Source organism: Gavialis gangeticus, unplaced genomic scaffold (assembly GCF_001723915.1).
Source record: "Gavialis gangeticus isolate Ggan-Ray unplaced genomic scaffold, GavGan_comp1, whole genome shotgun sequence".
In the NCBI taxonomy this organism is placed as follows: domain Eukaryota; kingdom Metazoa; phylum Chordata; order Crocodylia; family Gavialidae; genus Gavialis; species Gavialis gangeticus.
In genome coordinates, this window is record NW_017729031.1 from 82,576,312 (window position 1) to 82,593,551 (window position 17,240).

The following is a 17,240-nucleotide window of genomic DNA, read 5'->3' on the forward strand; positions in this document are numbered from 1 at the left end:
TTTTTTTTTTTTTTTTTATCATCACTTGTTCTTTCTAGTCAGTCTGCTGGTCTTACCTGATCTGCTTAGTCATACCAAAGTTTAGTGATAGTAGGATTTCTTTGTAGCATGTCATTTTGTTGATAAATGCAATCCTTTTTTCTTTTTTCCTTTTTCCTTTTTTTTTGGAGGAGGAGAGTAGGGTTGCCATTACTGAGTCTATAAAAAGGCATTTCTTGAGCTGTGTCTCTTCTCTTGCATTGTTACCTTGTCCCTTCTACTCTTAATAGGAGAGCTCTGTGTTCTGTTCATTAGATTCTGACATCTTTAAAAAAAAATAAAATCATTGTTATTTTGCAGGGCTGAAGGTGAGGACCAGACACGAGTCAGTCTGAACTGTACTGAAAAGGCAATGCAGGATGTAATGTCATTATTATCCCAGAATGGTCTTTATCACATGACTGAGATCTTGTTGTTACAGAAGGTAATAAACTTTACAGCTGTTCCCCCTTTCACTGAATTGCCTGTAATGTTTGTGAAAGGTGCTAGGTTGTTGGCTCTAGAGAGTAAAACGGCTTACCCCCAGAACAAGAAATGTATTAGCAGCAATGCAAGCTTCCTTATGCTGCCTTTTCTCAGGTTTCCTTACCACTGACATTGGGGCACTTGAGAGCACTTATGCTTTGCAAAAAAAGTGAGGTTAATTGTGTGGCCTGTACTACCTCTTAATCTATTTGTGGCATCTAGTGCAGACAGGCTCAATGGATTACCTTGTCCCTTCAATCTTCTGCAAAGCACCTAGAAATTCTTTCTCTATGTAGTTATTTCCAATGTACCCCTCAAGTGTCAGTTCCTGTAGAGTAAAAAGTAATTTGATTAGCTGGCATGAGCTTTCTCATGGTCATTAAACATTGTTTTTTTCACAGCCTCTGCTTCCACAGACTGGAATGGGACGTCTATGCAAACTGAGCGAGCCAGCTTCCCTGTCAGCCTTAATTGAACGAATCAAAAACTACCTAAAATTGTCTTACGTCCGCCTGGCGCTTGGTGTGGGAAAGACATTAGGTAAACCTACAAGTATGACTTTTCACCATAATTGGTGCCCCTTGGATACAATTAGCATGCACATGAATGGGAAAGAGGCTGCTGTATCCTCTCTTTAGGACTGGTATGATTCCTTGTGTGAAGTAGCTGTTTGTTCAAGGAACAACTAACTAATTTAGTAATTACTATGCTACACAAATCATTGAAAGTCTGCTCCTAATGTAGTCTGTATTTTAAGGGGAGTTTTGCATTGCACTGGTCCTCCCTGTGAAGGAGGAAGTGCACAAGCAGAGTATGGATTAGCTTTTTCATGGTTTGTACAATAGTTTCTCCTGTCTTAAACTTTTTCCCAAGATCTCTGGGGACAAATGTTACCATGAAATGATAATTCTAGAATGAATACATAGCAACATAATTGAGACTTAAAAACTACAGAATCCTTAATATTTCAAGCACATTTTAGCACCTTGCAAATGTGTATAAATATCCATGATTAGAGGGGCATAAACTGAGGAACAGAGAAAGTGATATGTCCAAGGTCAAACCATGAGGCAATAGTAAAACCAAGAAACAGAGCCCAGATCATCTTTTTTCAGTTTTCCATCTTAACCTCTATAGAAATGCTGTCATTCCTCAAGAGGTGTAACTTGTAAGACTAGATAATCTTTCGTTTATAATCTACCTGTAATGCGCGCAAGTATATTTAAACTGAAAAACATATTTTGTGCAAGTTATTCAGAAACTGTAGTCACTGCTTTTAAAGTGCCTAATTCAGGGTGTGACACCTACTTCAGACAAGAGTCTGAAAGGTGTAGTTACCAAACTATAGTGGCCAGTAGTGCCATGTAGAAGTATCTTTCTTTCTCCATGCACCAATTCAGAAGGTTTCTGGTAGCATGCAGGATGGAGTGCTGAGTAGTTCATGCATCAACACTTTCTAGTGTTCAAGGCATCTTGCTCTCTTCCTAGAGAAGTGGTTGGCCCATCCACCTCCAAATTAAAATCCCTTTCCTGCATCCAACACATTTCCACTAGTCCTGAGAGCAAGACAGAATGTTAGCACTTCAAATTATCTTGTCAGTGTTGGCATCAAGGCTGAAGGACAGGGTGGGAATTTAATTGTGGCTTTTGTTATCATGCAGAATCCCAAATAAGGACAGTTGCTGTGTGTGCTGGTTCTGGAAGAAGTGTCCTGCAGGGTGTGGAAGCTGACCTCTATCTCACTGGTATGAAACCTGTTCTTGTTGCATCCTTTTTTTTTTATGAAAATATTTACTAGACAAAGAGTAGTCTGGCTGCTGAAGGAACCTGGCATGACAGGGCATCAGGTATCATTGCTGAATAATCAGTTACTAAAAGAACAAATACTTTGAGGAGTAAGATGGGTCTACTGCTGAACTGTTCATTTTGTCAGGTACGATAGAAATGCTGGATAGGAGAGACTTTTTTTTCTGTATTCAGCCAGGAGAGCTTACCGGACTCCCAGGACTAGTTCACTGTGAACATTCATTTATGCATAATAATATAGATGCCTGTACTTAACCTGTCTACATGTGTATACATCTAAATTTATCAAAATCATGGGGTAAGTGTTTCTAATCACAAAGTGTAAAATAAAATAAAATAAAGCCTCAGGCCTGCATACAGATACAGCCTGCAGAGCTCTGCCAGCTGCAGTAATGATCCATAAGGGTGGGCACAATGAATTGCAGCCAGAGCCAAGATACAGGAAGAGAGAAAATACAATAAAAAGCTTTTTTTTTTCTTTTTCTTTTCTTTCTACAAAGAATCCTGTGGGTGAGAAGTGCTCAACTTCCTTTTAGAGACTTAATTATTGTGCATCTGGCTGAACCCCCCAAAAAACAAACAAACAAAAACCTTACTGTTCACAAGGAACTAGTTAGCAACATTTGAATACACCTAGGATAAATTACAAAATATTCTGAAAACCAAAGTCAGACATTTCCCAAAGATTTAAATGTTCCATGTTCAAGATGTTTATAAAAACACAAGAAGGTGCATCCATTAGAACCTCAATTTAAAAAGTGAGGATTCAAAATAGAGGAATGCAAGGAGTAGAAAGGGTGAAAGAATTTTTATTAAAAAAAAATTAATTTTTACTCTTCTTTGTGGTTCATTTAAATTATTATTTGATGTTATAAATTATTATACTGTGTAGTGAACTGCAAATACTGTAGTCTTATGTACTGTATGGGGTATCTCTTCTCATGCTGACAGGAGAGATGTCCCACCATGAAGTGCTGGATGTTGTTGGCAATGGGATAAGTGTGATTCTGTGTGAGCACAGTAACAGTGAGCGAGGCTTCCTGTTGGAGCTGCGAGACATGCTGGACACCCACCTAGAAAATAAAGTTAATATCATTGTGTCAGAAATTGATAGAGACCCTCTTCAACTGGCATAGAAGAAAGCAAAGTTCACCGCATGGAGTCCAGAATGATTGGACAGTACTGTGTCTCCTATGCTTTAGGAAATATCTGATAAATAAAGAAAAATACTGTTTTTTTTCAGGCTCACAAATTAAAGGCTTTTTCAATGCTTTACTCTGCTGTTCTTCACTAAGGATAGGAGAGAAAGTAAGTACATCAGCACTCTAGCAACATGTATTTGATATTAAGAATGTTTAAATTCAGTTGACAAAAATACAATAGTGAGGTCTCCGTGTTTTAAGTTTACTTCATTTTACTAGGGTTAGAAAGGTAGACCCAAATCACAGCTGGACCAGTGGCAGCAAATTTCCTCGTAAACTTTAAATTACTTGTGTTTATAGGTCATTCATAGACTCTAACCATCTCCCTGCACTTTGGCATTAGCTTTGTGGAAGGCAGCAAGGGTATTTAGCTGCAAAAATAGTGTTAATGTAATGCTAAGGCAGATTGTTTACATCTGCAAACATGAGAAATTTCAGCTTGTTTTCTTACCTGCATTGTAGACAGAGATTAAAATGCTTGTGTTCTTATCTTTAAATGCTGCTTCCTTACTTATAGTAATAATGTTATACAAGTGCTAGGGCTGGTTTTAATCAGTAATGTTTGCTTTCTGTAATTTTATTCCAGCTTTGACAGGGAAAATAGCCTCAAGCCCTAATCATCAATCACTGAGTCCAGCCCCCTGCCCAGGGAGCAGGAAGTCAGCTGGGGTCATAGGATCCCAGCAAGATAAGCATCCAAATTTCTCTTGAAGTCATTCAGTGTAGGTGCTTGAACCACCTCCAGAGGCAGGCTATTCCAGACTTTGGGGGCTCAGACAGTGAAGAAATTGCAGTAGTTTATAACCGTTCAAACTTGTCATCCCTTGGGATGCTCTGGTGAACAAGTGTTCCCCCAGATCTTGGTGTACACCCCTGAGTCTGCACTTTTCTAAGCTAGAGTCCCATAGCTCTCAGCCTGTCATTGTAAGGTCTGTTTTCCTAACCTCTGATCGTGCATGTGGCTCTCCTCTGTACTCTTTCAAGCTTCTCCACATCCTTTTTGATGTATGGAGCCCAGAACTGGATATACTCCAGCTGCATCCTCACCAAGTTGCGTACAATGGGAGAATGACATCCTGGGATTTGCTTGAGAAGCATTTATGGATGCAAGCCAGCATTTTGCTCGCTTTACTAGCCATAGGATCACATTGAAGGCTCATGTTCATGTTGTGGTCAATCATGACCCGCAAGTCCCCCAAGCCTTAACGTAACTTGTTAAGTAAAATGACCATAAGGAAGTCTGGGACATTGCCGTCTCCCCCAGTCAGCAGTGCTGCAGGTACAGTCTGGTGGGGAGGCAAAGCTGCAACCCTACGAGTTTGGGAGTTTAAGTTCTGACCAACCAGCTGGGACTAGCCTGTATTAAGCCAGTATTTGTATCCCCTCTGGTTTCAATTCATATGCAACATAGAGGCAGTACTATCACCTAACTTGGTGGTCTTCAAGAGGAGACTTGATAATCATCTGGCTGGGGTCATCTGACCTCATTCCTTTTTCCTGGCAGGGGGCTGGACACAATGATCCACTGTGGGCCTTTCTGACTCTACAATCTATGAATAGTCCCAAGCCCCTTCCCCCCCCCACCCATCATAATATTACTGCTGTTATTTCCCTGCACCTCTCTCTCACCAGAGATAAAGTATCTCCGCTGAGGAAAATACTTCAATATAGTTCAAGTGTAAGAGTCATTCTGCCATGTCTGTGATGCCAATTAAGTCATTCTTTTCTTTACAAACTAAAAGTTGCACAAGACAAGGACTAACGCAGAGTTAACTTTTTTTTTTTTTTTACTAGCAATGTACAGCAGCCCAGAAAATCTTACCTTGAATAGAAGGGCTACTGTAATCCTGGAAAGTCTGGCTAAGGTTAGGAGTATGACTAGAGTGCTTAATCCAAGTCATTTTTATAAACTAGACTATTTCACTGAGAGCACACCTTTACCAACCTAAGGGTACAAAGGGCAATGACACTGCATAATGAATTCAGTTCTGTCTCTCGTGACTGAACACAATACAAGGTACTTGAAAACTGATTTAATTGTTAGCTATAATAGCAACAATACATATAACGTTTCCTCCTGATGGCAGTCCTTTACAAGATACTCAAGAGTTCTGAGATCTTAGGCAAACCACAATCTCAACATCAGATGTAAGCCATTTTCAAGCCTTAAGTGTCATCATGAGAAGGGATGAAGATGCCCCTTTGAACTTTCATACCTTGTATTTTAAAAAGGGTCTGGAAAAATACTAGCTAGTTAGGATTTCACCCCTCATTAATGTAGGGAGTATGTTGCATAGACAGCTAACATGACAGATGTGGTACCTTCAAGTTACAGACTGAGATCTGTGGACATAAAACACACTAGAAAAAGTGAATAATGACATTTATTTAGTCAACATTTTTGGTAATTCAAAGGTCAAATCTTAAACACGGATGCAATATAATTAGGCTTCAAGTGTTGCCCATGTCTGGCTGGCAGATAATTTCATGTAGGCAATGGAACTGCAAGGCCTAATAGTGACAAACAAAGCAGGAAAAGGTTACATTTGTGCCCATGTTTGTTTCTGTAGGATGTAAAAGGAAGGGCTGAAAGATGTCCAACATGCTTCCCTGTTCACCTGTGCCAGACACATTTTTCCTTATGTGCAAGAAATCCAGGGTTTGTCTCTGGTTTTCTCAGAAGGCACTATAGAGGACTGGCATTTTATGGACACACACCTGCAAGAGAAACCTTATAAAAATGTCAGTAGATGTTATTCACACTGACAGAAATTAACAGTTTTAAGTTATCCCAATTGCCTGAGAAATACTTGGAAAAAGCTGTCAAGGTTTTAGCACTCTTCCTTCTCTAACTCAAAGCTAGGATGGTTCTCAGTATGTAATACTTTGAAGGAATCCTCCAGGAATATCAGGGAGGGGACATCCTCGTTATTTGTAAAAACAAGCAAATTAAAAAAAAAACAAAACCACACAACACACAGTCTTCTGTACATTCCATGAAGCAAGAAAATTAAACATTTAGATTCTCCAACTACTAGTCATTTAAAAGGCTACAGTTCTGCTAATTCACGATTTTCAATAGAGATCTGGAGTTTGGAAAAACCTCAGTCTTCTTGTCAGTGTCCAGCATAGGTAAAAGATTTAATAAATTACCCACAATTCACAAGCCTACTTGTATTCTACCTGACTTGACTTGCCTGGTTCAGCTTGGTTTCTTAGGCATTCTAAGTCTTGGCCTCTTCATGCATTGGAAGCCCATCCATGTGACTGGTGTGCAGACAACTGGAAAGCATTTAGCTGTGAATAATTGCATCTGTATTATAAAATATAGCTTTGAACATCCAGTCATTTGCACTTCCTAAATAAGCTGCTCCAGCCAAACTTTCATCTCTGGAGAGGTAATGTACTGAAGGCACAATTTTACTAAAGAGTTAGTTTGCTTAATTGATAGTGGAGGCTGCATAGATATGAAGAAGGCATCATCTGAGGTGAGAGACTGAGCAGACCAATCTTACAGAACTCTTTACACAAAACAACTTCAAGTAGTTCTGGACAACTTTAAATGTCCATTGCATTTCAGTGAACAGTCCATCAGCATCCCTGACAAAAGGGAGAACTGATCTGAGTGCAAGACTGTAGCAGCAATTGCCATAGATGGTTTGGGATTGGAGAGGTGCGTCACACATCTTCATCCTCTTTTCCTAAGAAGTCCATCAAGGTTCCAACTTCTACAGGAATTAATAAATACTCCACTCCATCGACTCCCTGTAAACAGACACATGCACCATTAACATAATACCCTGGGAAAGAAAGCAAGGATGAATAGTACAATATGAGCCACTGCACAGATTCAATGCACTAACAAATTTATAAAAAAACTAGACCTGCCTTCAGTGGCTAATTCTGTGGACAAGGAGATAGAAAGCAACACAGCTGGAGGACAGTCACAGCTTTCTGATGCGGAGTTTACTGCTAGAAAAATAGTCTACACCAGTGGTTCTCAACCTTTAGAGAGTCAAGGCATTCCTCAAGTGTCAGCTCTTAGTTTTCAGTCTTTTTGACTATGGAAAAAATAAAAGCAGTTCTTCTGTTGCAAACAACTCAAAGACCACAATAGGTCAGATTGTTTCAACATTGATTCTTATTTGAAATTGCTGGGTTTATCTTGCAAATTATGTTTGCACATTGAATAGTGCAAACATTGTATGGCACCCTGGTTGAGAATCACACTACTTCACACATTGCTCCAGACTTCAAAGACTAAGTAATAGAACCTCACTGCTGGAGCTGGCAAACAGTCACCTATTCACTTCTGAACCCGAATATCTCCAAGTTATCCAAATTGTTCCTCAGGATCTTTAACCAATTGGGATTCTGAGAAATACCAGGAAGAGCTCTAAATAACTAAGCTATGGTGCACTTCTTACAGTCTTGTCTCAATGCAAAGAACATTCAGATGCTATGTGCAGCTCCCTTCTTGGCATTGAGATCTGTAGACATAAAATCTCTGGATGTTCAGTCCTCTTGCATACCCACCCAAAAATGTGACTAACTCAGCAGCAACACCAGAGAAGCTTCATTTAGTCTCAGCAACAAGCACATACATTAATAGGTAACCCACCAGGTGTAACAGTAGCTATGTTGGCTTCCTCTAACTTACCCGCTTGGTTCGAATGAGCTTGTGGTCCCTGAATTCTGTCAGCTGAGCCCTGAGAGTGAGGTCACTGTTCACAAGAAAGGCCTCCCGGCATTGCTGGTAGAAGTCTTGGAAGGAGAGCCCTGGGTGTGGAGGAGAGTTATTGAAAAAATTAAACACTATCAAAAGCAGATTCTAAAAATAAATGTGGTCTGCTAGAGAGGCAGAGTTGTTCCACCAACACAGTCCTGAAAAAGCAGATTCTCCTCCCAGTATTAAGCCTGCATCACTTGAACAAAACAAAGTAGTGATACTAGGATACACAATTTTAATTAACTCCTTCAGAAGAAAGGGAAGAAATCTCTTACTATATTAGCCATCCCTCTGATCCAATGAGAGCATACATTCTACATTCTGACCTATATTTCATGCAGCTTTCTTCCAAGGATGCAGCCAAACCTAAGATGATTTTGTGAATTAGTGGTACATCTGATAGTTCCAGACCCTCCATATTCTAAAAGGAAACTTTCAGAGCACCTTAAATGTACAGGCCAGTGCATTTTTCAGTGCACAGCTCCTATTTTTCCTCCACCTTCCTCAGTTATACGAACACCACTTGTATGCAAATTTCAGTGTGACAATGAATATTAACAGAGCACTCTGTATGAACCACTGTATAAGTGAGCAGGTTAAGAGCTTGCCACAGATCACATAGTTAGTCAAGGGGAGCACTGGGAATAGGAAGAATAGGAAGTCTCATCTCCCAGCCTTCACTACGGGATGTTATGCAATAGTCAACTTCTGCTTGTGTTCATTAAATATCAGGCTGCATGACAGCAGGAAAAGATTCCACGAATCCAGCTGTTTGTCTGGCTTTCTGTGAAAGGGCAGGGCATGCAGTCCAATGAGTAGTACTACTAGAACAATACTCTGCTGAACTGTTATCAGGAGCCACCGGCTCTATAGTTTCCAGCACATCTGCTACTGACAACACCACCTACAACAAAAGAACCCAACTTCCAACATAGCTACTCTGGCAATGCTGACACAGGGAAAGGAAATGCCACATGCAAGCAGGTACCTGGGTAAGAGGGATTATCCTTGTTCTCCAGCTGGTACTGGGCCAGCAGCCCGAATATCCCCCTGGGGAAAAAAGAAAAGCCTTGATAAAAATTAAGTCATTTTTTTTCCTATACAAACAGGATTGTATGCACACAGCGGCTGGACAGAAAGGCTTACTTTTCACATGTTGTTCATTTAAAGTAGTCCCATCTGAGCATTGTGTCTTGGCTTCTAGTTACTTGGAACCCAAGGTAAACATTTTTACAAGTTGAGACTTATCAGTAGGCTGACTTCTTTATACACAAAGCCCAAATTAAGTTGGGTTCCCCATAGCCCAAGACAGCACTGAAGACTGCATTCAGTTCTTCTTTTATTACCCACTAAAAGCAAGAGATCTATAATGGCAAGTCATATCACGATACAAAGCAATTCTGTGGTTTGTACACTGCACTGCAAAAAATACAAGTCATAGAACGTGTCCCATTTCAACCAGCTAGAAGCATTCACTGGGAGTTATGGAAATAACCTCAATTCAAGCAACGTGTTTCAATGCATTACTCAAATCAGAGGCATTTAATTATTTTATGGTGTCTCCCAAAATAAACCACTTCAGCTATATTTTCTAGTTTTAGGGTTCTGTGGTATATACTTGCTTGTAAACGTAACAGTGACTGTGTGCTTTGTCTCCACCTGCTAAACTGCACTGCTGAAGGAAGCTGAAAACATATATACCTACTCCAAAAGTTACTTTTCTACATAAGCATAAGTGGCTGCCACAGGGATAATCTATGACAGCCAACAGGGAGGGGGGCAAATCTCACAAGGAGACAGGGTATCAAAAAGACCCCAAGCCTGCTTTTCTGTATTGCCTCTATGGGAAACTAATGAATTTGCAATACCTGTTTAATGCCTGCCAACTTGCTCATTCACAAGGGATATGCCACTGACCCAGACAAAGGCAGACAGAAAATGACATGAGAGACCACAGTTCCTCATATGCCAGTGATGATACTAGGAGTTGGATTACCAGTCCAAATCACTATGCAGCCACATTGTGCCATAGCTTCAGTACTAGGTGCTCTAAAACTTTAGCCACCCAACCAGTTATCCATAACTGCTGAGAGACCTGTCTTCCCATTTTTTTCATGGATGGCAGCATAAGAGGGAAAACAGGTGTGCAAGGTAAAACACTGTACTGATGCACAGGAGGTCAAAGTTCAATTCAAGCTCTGCCACAAACTTTTTGACACAGGACAAGTTAATCCCTGCACCTTGGTTCCTCCTCTCCATCTCTTTTTTTTGCCTAATCTTGCTTGTTTAATGTATTAACCTTAGGACTGGATCTATCCTGTTACATGTACAGAGCCTACTCAGTGAGGGGCCCCAATCGCATTAAGGTCTTTAAATGCCACCACTATATATAGTCATATCTTACCTTGCATTGGGAGTGAGACTGCGCAGGACATGTGTTAGAGAACTCAATGCCAAGGACCCCGATTGCTGCACCAAGAGTGAGTTTTCATAGGATGTTTCTTCCACATAGGGACTGTATGTGGTCGTTTCATACCAAAGCCAGTTATAGAGGCTTTGTTTGGCCTGATCCCACACTGGAGAGACAGAAAAGGAAAAGGAAAGTAGAGAACACTGGGGATTTAGTTTCTCCCAAGCATACAATGTAAGCCACCTGAAGGCCCCTGCACAGTCTTTGGAAGTTATTACTTATACCATGCAATATATTCACCCAGACATTTATAGTCAGAACAAGACACAATCCCAACACTAATTTACACACAGCTTCAAGCACAAGCGTTAGGCAGTGCCAGGGCAAACAACCAGGTGTTCCGAGTTTGTGGTGCAGAGAAGCAGAAGTTTTCTACTGCTAATTTGACAGCAAGCAGACAAGCAGCTAGCTTTGTATGTACAGCCTTGTCACAGGAAGGCTACACTATGCTACTAAAACACCAATTCCACTAAGTCTATTGTGTGAAGCTAAGGACAGAGATAAAGCAACAAAGGCCATTTTCAAAGCGCACTTAATGCCAGAAGGGATCTTTTTCTTTCTAAAGACACAGAAAGGCTGTGGAGGACTCACTGAGTGGAGCGTTGATGTGATCAATGGAGGCAATGAGGTAGACGCTGGGCAGGGAGGATAACTGGGCAAGAATTTGTTGGCTTTTGTCTCCTCTCAACATCTGGCTGTCCAAGTTATGGATGAGGAGATAGAGCTCCAAGGAAGAATCTACAAGGGCAAAAACAGCAAGGGAGCAGTCACACTAAGGAGGCAGAAATAAAGAGCTGCTTCTTCCCCACTGTAGCTCAAGAAGAATCCAACTTAGTCAAATCCTACATACTGTTTTTCTCTAAGAAAGGGCTTCCTCACATTACAGAGATGAGTGCCAGTCATGCTGTATTTCAGACCATCTGTAATGCATTAAGCAAGCACCTTGCACCGTAACTCTCATCACCACTACAGCTGTTGCTGCCAACTCAGGCTTTACTTTCATGACCTTCCTTTCCCTTTGCCAAAAGTTTCTTCCGGACTAAAGATTTGCACAGCTTCTAGTTCTAAGCCTCAATATGGCTTGATTTCATCTTAGCTGTACACACTGGACCTAAACTCCCTCCTGCTTTAAAGTTACACATGCAAGATAAATTTCAAACAATGAAAATACAATTTTTGTTTGCGATTGATCCGAAGCCTACTGAGGTTTCTTCCATCAAACACTTAAAGAAGTAACTGTGGCTTCCTGGCATAGATAAGGCAAAGGGTGAATTTTAAAATCTTCAAAACTTCACTTGCTGCTAATCTTCCTAATGGAACAGCTGCATGGCGAGTTGCAGAGTATCCCTGAAATGGGAACATCAAATGAAACACCCAATTTTGTTCATAAAACAATTAGCTGTTTGACTGCCCAGGATGCTGGGAAGTCCACTAACCCATCATTGTGACCAATTAGAGTTTGGTACTCATGAAGTTGTAAGAACAGCTACAAATGGTGATAGGCTGCTGGCCAGCCTTTCCCATTCACACTCCCCTTCAATATAGTCACCAGGGTAAAGCTACAGGATGGAAATTGAACATTTCAACAACAAAAATGGAAGAGTCATTGTTCCAATGGCAACATGGAGTTCACATGCACACATGTATGTATAACAGAAAATGTAGCCACTGGTACCTCAAAGTATAGGGTACATTGCTAAATGTAGAATTTAGCATGAACTGTGTGATAAGACATACTTAATATTGCTTTTGGACCTGAATTTTCATTTCCTACATTAGAATCACAGGTTTAAAAGGGACCTCAAGGGTCCCTGCAGAGATGCAGGATTTGGTATTCCTGAACCATTCCACACAGATGCTTACACCTCAGCTTTTTCTTGAAAACCTCCAATGAAGGAGATTCCATGATTTCTTAAGGCAGCTTCCACTGTTCTGTGGTTCTGGCAGTTAAAAAGTTTCTCCTGAGACTTTATCTAACTCCGCTTTGCTGAAGTTTAAACCCATTGCCTAGCATCCTGCCCACTGTGGCAATGGTGCTTTCACAGCAAGTATTCAAATATTTGAAAACTGTTATCATGTCCCCCTCTTAATCACCTCTTCTCCCCACTGAACATAACTTGTTCTCTCTCAGCCTTTTCTCAGAAAAACATTCCAAACTTGTTATCATCTTTGCAACTCATCTTTGGAGAACTTAGTTTCTCTACATCCTTCTTAAAATATGGTATACCATCTTCCTGCATCTTGGTGACAGTACTTCTATCAGTGTGACCCATAACAAAGTTTGTTTTTTGGTCACAGTGTTGGTGTTTTACATGGAGATTCAGATCCACCAAAGCCTCCAGATCCCTCTTGACAGGGCTACTTCCTAGCCTGTTATCTCTCTCTGTGCATTTGGTTGTTTTTTTTCTGGGGCATATCACTGTACCTTTCTCTCCATTTTTTCTCTCTAACCCAGTTCTCTAATTTAATCAAGATCCTTTTGAATTTTAATCCTATTTTCAAGTGTTTCCAAGCCCTCCCAATTTTGTACCACCTGCAAACTTGATCAGGATGCTCTATTACCAAATCCAAGTCATTTATAAAAAGGGCACTGGACCCAGAACAGACCCTCTGGAACCTCACTTGAAACCTCCTGCCATTTTGATATTAATCCATTTACTAAGGGTTACTTGGCCAGTTATGTATTCACCTAACTGCAATACTTTCTAGTCCACATTTCTCCAGTTTACTTATGAGAATGTCACATGAGACTGCGTCCAAAGCACTGCAAAAGTAAAGGCATACTATATCCACTGCTTTCCTCTGCATCAGCGAGCTAGTTATCCTGTCAAAAAACAAAATCATGTTGCTTTGCCACGAGTTGTTCTTAAATACATGTTGGCCGCTACTGATAACCACTTTCTCCTTCAGGTTGTTTAAAAGCTGAACTTTTTAAAATTTGCTCTAGTAACTTTCCGTGTGTCAAAGCAAGACTGGTCTATAATTCTATAAGGTCCTTTTCCTTCTTTTTTAAGAGACTGACACTATGTAAGCCCTTACCAGTCATCCATGATTTTGTAAATATTATTGCTAGTGGTTCTGAGATTTCTCACCTCAAGGTCATTCCTGACAGCCTCACTAGATGTATATGTGGATAAGCAGGAAAAAAGTGGTCTGAGGAACAGAAATTCCAGCAATTGCTCCATCATATCATGAATTGGAGTTAGGCATGCAGCAAACTTCATAAGATGAGAGGGCAAAAAAAAACAAAAACAGATGGATGTCTCCATCTGCCCTTACCAACACCCTCTGCCTCATTCTCCTCCATAGTGCAGTGGCTGTGGAAACCCCATCTCCAGGGCTGTGCAATTCCTGCCTTCTGATCCTGAAGCATACTTCTGATCCTTGCCACCCTTTCACATCAGGTGTTCAAGACACCTGCATTAATTCTGCATTACTATAAGGCCTTGCAAGCACCAAAGGTACATAACCAGTCCCATCAGTTTTTATACGGTGACTGAGGATCCAAAACCCTGAATTTGGCAGCAGAAGCAAAGCTAGGGAAGAGTTTAACATGGCTTTTGGTAGTAACACCTGACACCTCTACTGGAAGCAGCATCCTGGCCTAGCTCTGTTCCTTGCTTCCATTCCAGCACCTCCCTTTACTGAGTACCTGGGGCTCCCCTTCCACACACAACAGCACTGGTACTTTACAGGGTGATGTGACACTTAAATCACTGACACTTGCAACACTCATTTTTAATGGAAAAGGCTACAGAAGCTCAAAATCTGTAAGAGTTCTGTTCCTTGAGCCCATTCTTAAACAGATACCTGCTTGATCCTTCTCTTCACAATTGAACCCAGTATGATAGTCCCACTCCCCTCCTCAGCACAGCAAACTCTGTGTGACCTCTTGAGTAACTGTCACTTGTGGTACGCACAGGCTGTGGGCTGACCACTCTATTGATCTCAGTGGGTGCTGGATCAGGCTCTTAAGCAACCGTTAAAAACCTCCTTCACCTGCCCACTATACAAACTTAAGTTTACCATGCTCTGTTCTATGTATGAACACACAGCTTTTTAGAAACAGTCAAAATTTCTCCAACAAAAATGAATTAAACAGACTTACTGCTCAACAAAAGAGCAGTAAACTTTGAAGGAGGGTTTAAAGACCCTGGGCAGAATGCTCATTTTCTCCTCTTTCCTTAGCAGCATACCTTTAGTTTACTCTCACCTGCTAAAATCTAAACACGGGAATACCATATTTGCAAACACTTGACACTCACACTACATTTCACACCCTCCAACACCCCACCCAGAAAGTACTATTGATGTCATGCCTGTTTTTAGAAAGGGCATAAAACCATAAGACAAGGAACAGAACCACTGGAGTGAATCCAGAGATCCCAATAGTGTGTGCATGTGGAAAGTGATTGGTGTAATGAGGAAGACACCAGACATTTAAAAGCTTTTCTACTATCAAGCAGAGTCCAAGGTTTGGAATATCTGCTCAGTCACTTTACCTTCTTTAAATTTTTTCATAATGAAGTCTAATTGGTCCAGAGGACTCCGGAAAGTCCCCACATGGTCCAGCACTTCTTCTGTTATGGAGCTCAGAACCTACAATAGAAGAGTGAAAAGTCACCATCACCATGAGGGTTTTCTGATAGTTGTAGGTGTAACGTGTCAAGTCCATAGAAGTTAACCCTTCACAGCCACCCAGGAAATGCCTTGACTCCTACTATCAGTAGCCAGTTGCACTGGAGCTGCATAAGGTGTTTCTCAACCTGTGAGTCAGAACCCAGAAGTGTGTTGCAAGAATATATGAAAGGGTCGTGAACAAACTTTAAAAATGGATTCTCCTTTAGAGAAAAATGTGGGAAACCATGGCTTTTTCCCTTGCAGGCTGACAGAGTTGCAGTCTACAAGGGGCTGCCTGAGGCCCCCCACTCCCCACACACACTGGGGGGGCCAGGGACAGTGGGCTGGGAGTGGCCAATCTTTACAAATGGGTCCTGGTACAAAAAAAAAAAAACAATTGAGAACCACTGCCCTAGCAGCAGCTAAGTTAAGCCACCAGTGCTACTGACCCATTTTTCACACTGGGCTCTGCTATGCATCACCAGTTTCCTTTTTTTCAGTAAGGATCTGCAGCAATGCAGTTCCAATGGCTAGCAAGTTAGAATGGGCAAAACAAGAACAGAATGTTTTTCAAGAAGAGAAAAACGAGAATGCTTTTCAGGCAGGAGTCTGTGCTTAGGCACTGAGAAATCTGCCTGCAGTCTACAGGATATAATTTGTACTGGAACCCCTCAAGCTTTTGTTACACTTACTGATTTCACAGTGATGCTGGGAAAGAAACCATTGACCACAAGGTGAACTGAATCTTGAAGCAAAGAGGTACGAAACTTCTCTAACAAATCTCTCTTTGAGCCCAGTCCATAAAGCAAAATATTGAACCCCAGGCTGCAGGAAAGAGAGCAAATTCATGAAAAAAAAAAAAATAATAATAAAATCAATGATTCATAGGCCCTTTAAGACTCACCCATTCCTATTTTCATTATGTGAAACAACATAATCCATATCTTGCCTACTATGTTCTTATAATTCTGAAGAATTATTCAAATTCATCATACAGCCAATAAGCTGTCTCAATCTGGAGGAGTTTCAGATCAAAATGTCAAAGGCCTGGAAAGTCACTGTTCTACATGAGAAAATTATGCCATCTAAAAAAAAAAAAAAAGTATCAGCATGTAAATTTAGGTCCTCCAAAACACTGCAGATTAATGTGCCGATTGCTCATGGGCCCCTCTTTCAAGCTATTCAAGCATGTTACACTTAGCTTTTCTCGTAAATCACAGCATTTACAGGATAATGTATTTAAGCTTACTGGTCACATCTGGGCTTGCAGATCCATGGGATCTCTCTGGAAGGACAGAACAAGCCCAGCTCTAGGCCTAAAAGGAAGAATGCCCATCACTGAAATAACCAATAATGAAACACTTCCTAAGGTGCTGAGTGAAAATTCCCACAAACTTAAAAAAAAAACAAACTGCATGAGACATCTCTGGACGTGACCCAAACCCTACATTGCCCTCACATACACCTTTATACTCATTTTCTCCCTGTTCTCAGCCTTTTTTCCCATTGGTCCCTATGGCTCTCCTCATCAGGCTGCAATCTTTCTCATGCTGTCCCCTCTGCCTGGGATGAACCGATCACTTCTAACAAACCAAGAAACTTCAACTACCATTATGCCCTGCATCCCCCTGCAAAGCTTTCTAACAGTGATCTCATCACAGATATCTGCTCCTGTCCTCTAGAGAACTATTACCCACCATAACGTGTCTGGGTTAGAATATGATCAATCTAGGGATAGGATGGGGGTCCTGTCCTCTCTGTAAGGCATCTGTAGCTGCTATCCATATCTTGCAGCTTTCCATAAACCTACATCATTTTTCAGAGAGAAGTATTCATCATACTCTTGGTTACACACACACACACACACACACACACACACACACACACACACACACACACACACACACAC

General features: G+C 41.0%; 2 protein-coding genes across 2 annotated transcripts in view; one reads left to right on the forward strand and one right to left on the reverse strand.

The window, feature by feature from the left end:
• NIF3L1 (NGG1 interacting factor 3 like 1) overlaps nt 1-4,006 on the forward strand; it is a gene marked incomplete at its 5' end in the record, with an annotated part of 6,139 nt that extends 2,133 nt beyond the window's left edge. The window contains 4 exons of the mRNA XM_019522884.1: nt 340-463; nt 906-1,044; nt 2,166-2,249; nt 3,262-4,006. Of these exons, the coding sequence (XP_019378429.1) occupies nt 340-463; nt 906-1,044; nt 2,166-2,249; nt 3,262-3,446 (532 nt within the window). The remainder of the gene's footprint in view (nt 1-339; nt 464-905; nt 1,045-2,165; nt 2,250-3,261) is intronic.
• Nucleotides 4,007-5,878: 1,872 nt separating this feature from the next.
• ORC2 (origin recognition complex subunit 2) overlaps nt 5,879-17,240 on the reverse strand; it is a 28,539-nt gene continuing 17,177 nt past the window's right edge. Inside the window, exons 10-16 of the mRNA XM_019523200.1 lie at nt 16,024-16,156; nt 15,214-15,310; nt 11,303-11,449; nt 10,646-10,817; nt 9,230-9,291; nt 8,173-8,291; nt 5,879-7,277 (exon numbers count right to left, since the gene is read on the reverse strand). Coding sequence (XP_019378745.1) covers nt 7,191-7,277; nt 8,173-8,291; nt 9,230-9,291; nt 10,646-10,817; nt 11,303-11,449; nt 15,214-15,310; nt 16,024-16,156 — 817 coding nt within the window. The 3' untranslated portion in view covers nt 5,879-7,190. The remainder of the gene's footprint in view (nt 7,278-8,172; nt 8,292-9,229; nt 9,292-10,645; nt 10,818-11,302; nt 11,450-15,213; nt 15,311-16,023; nt 16,157-17,240) is intronic.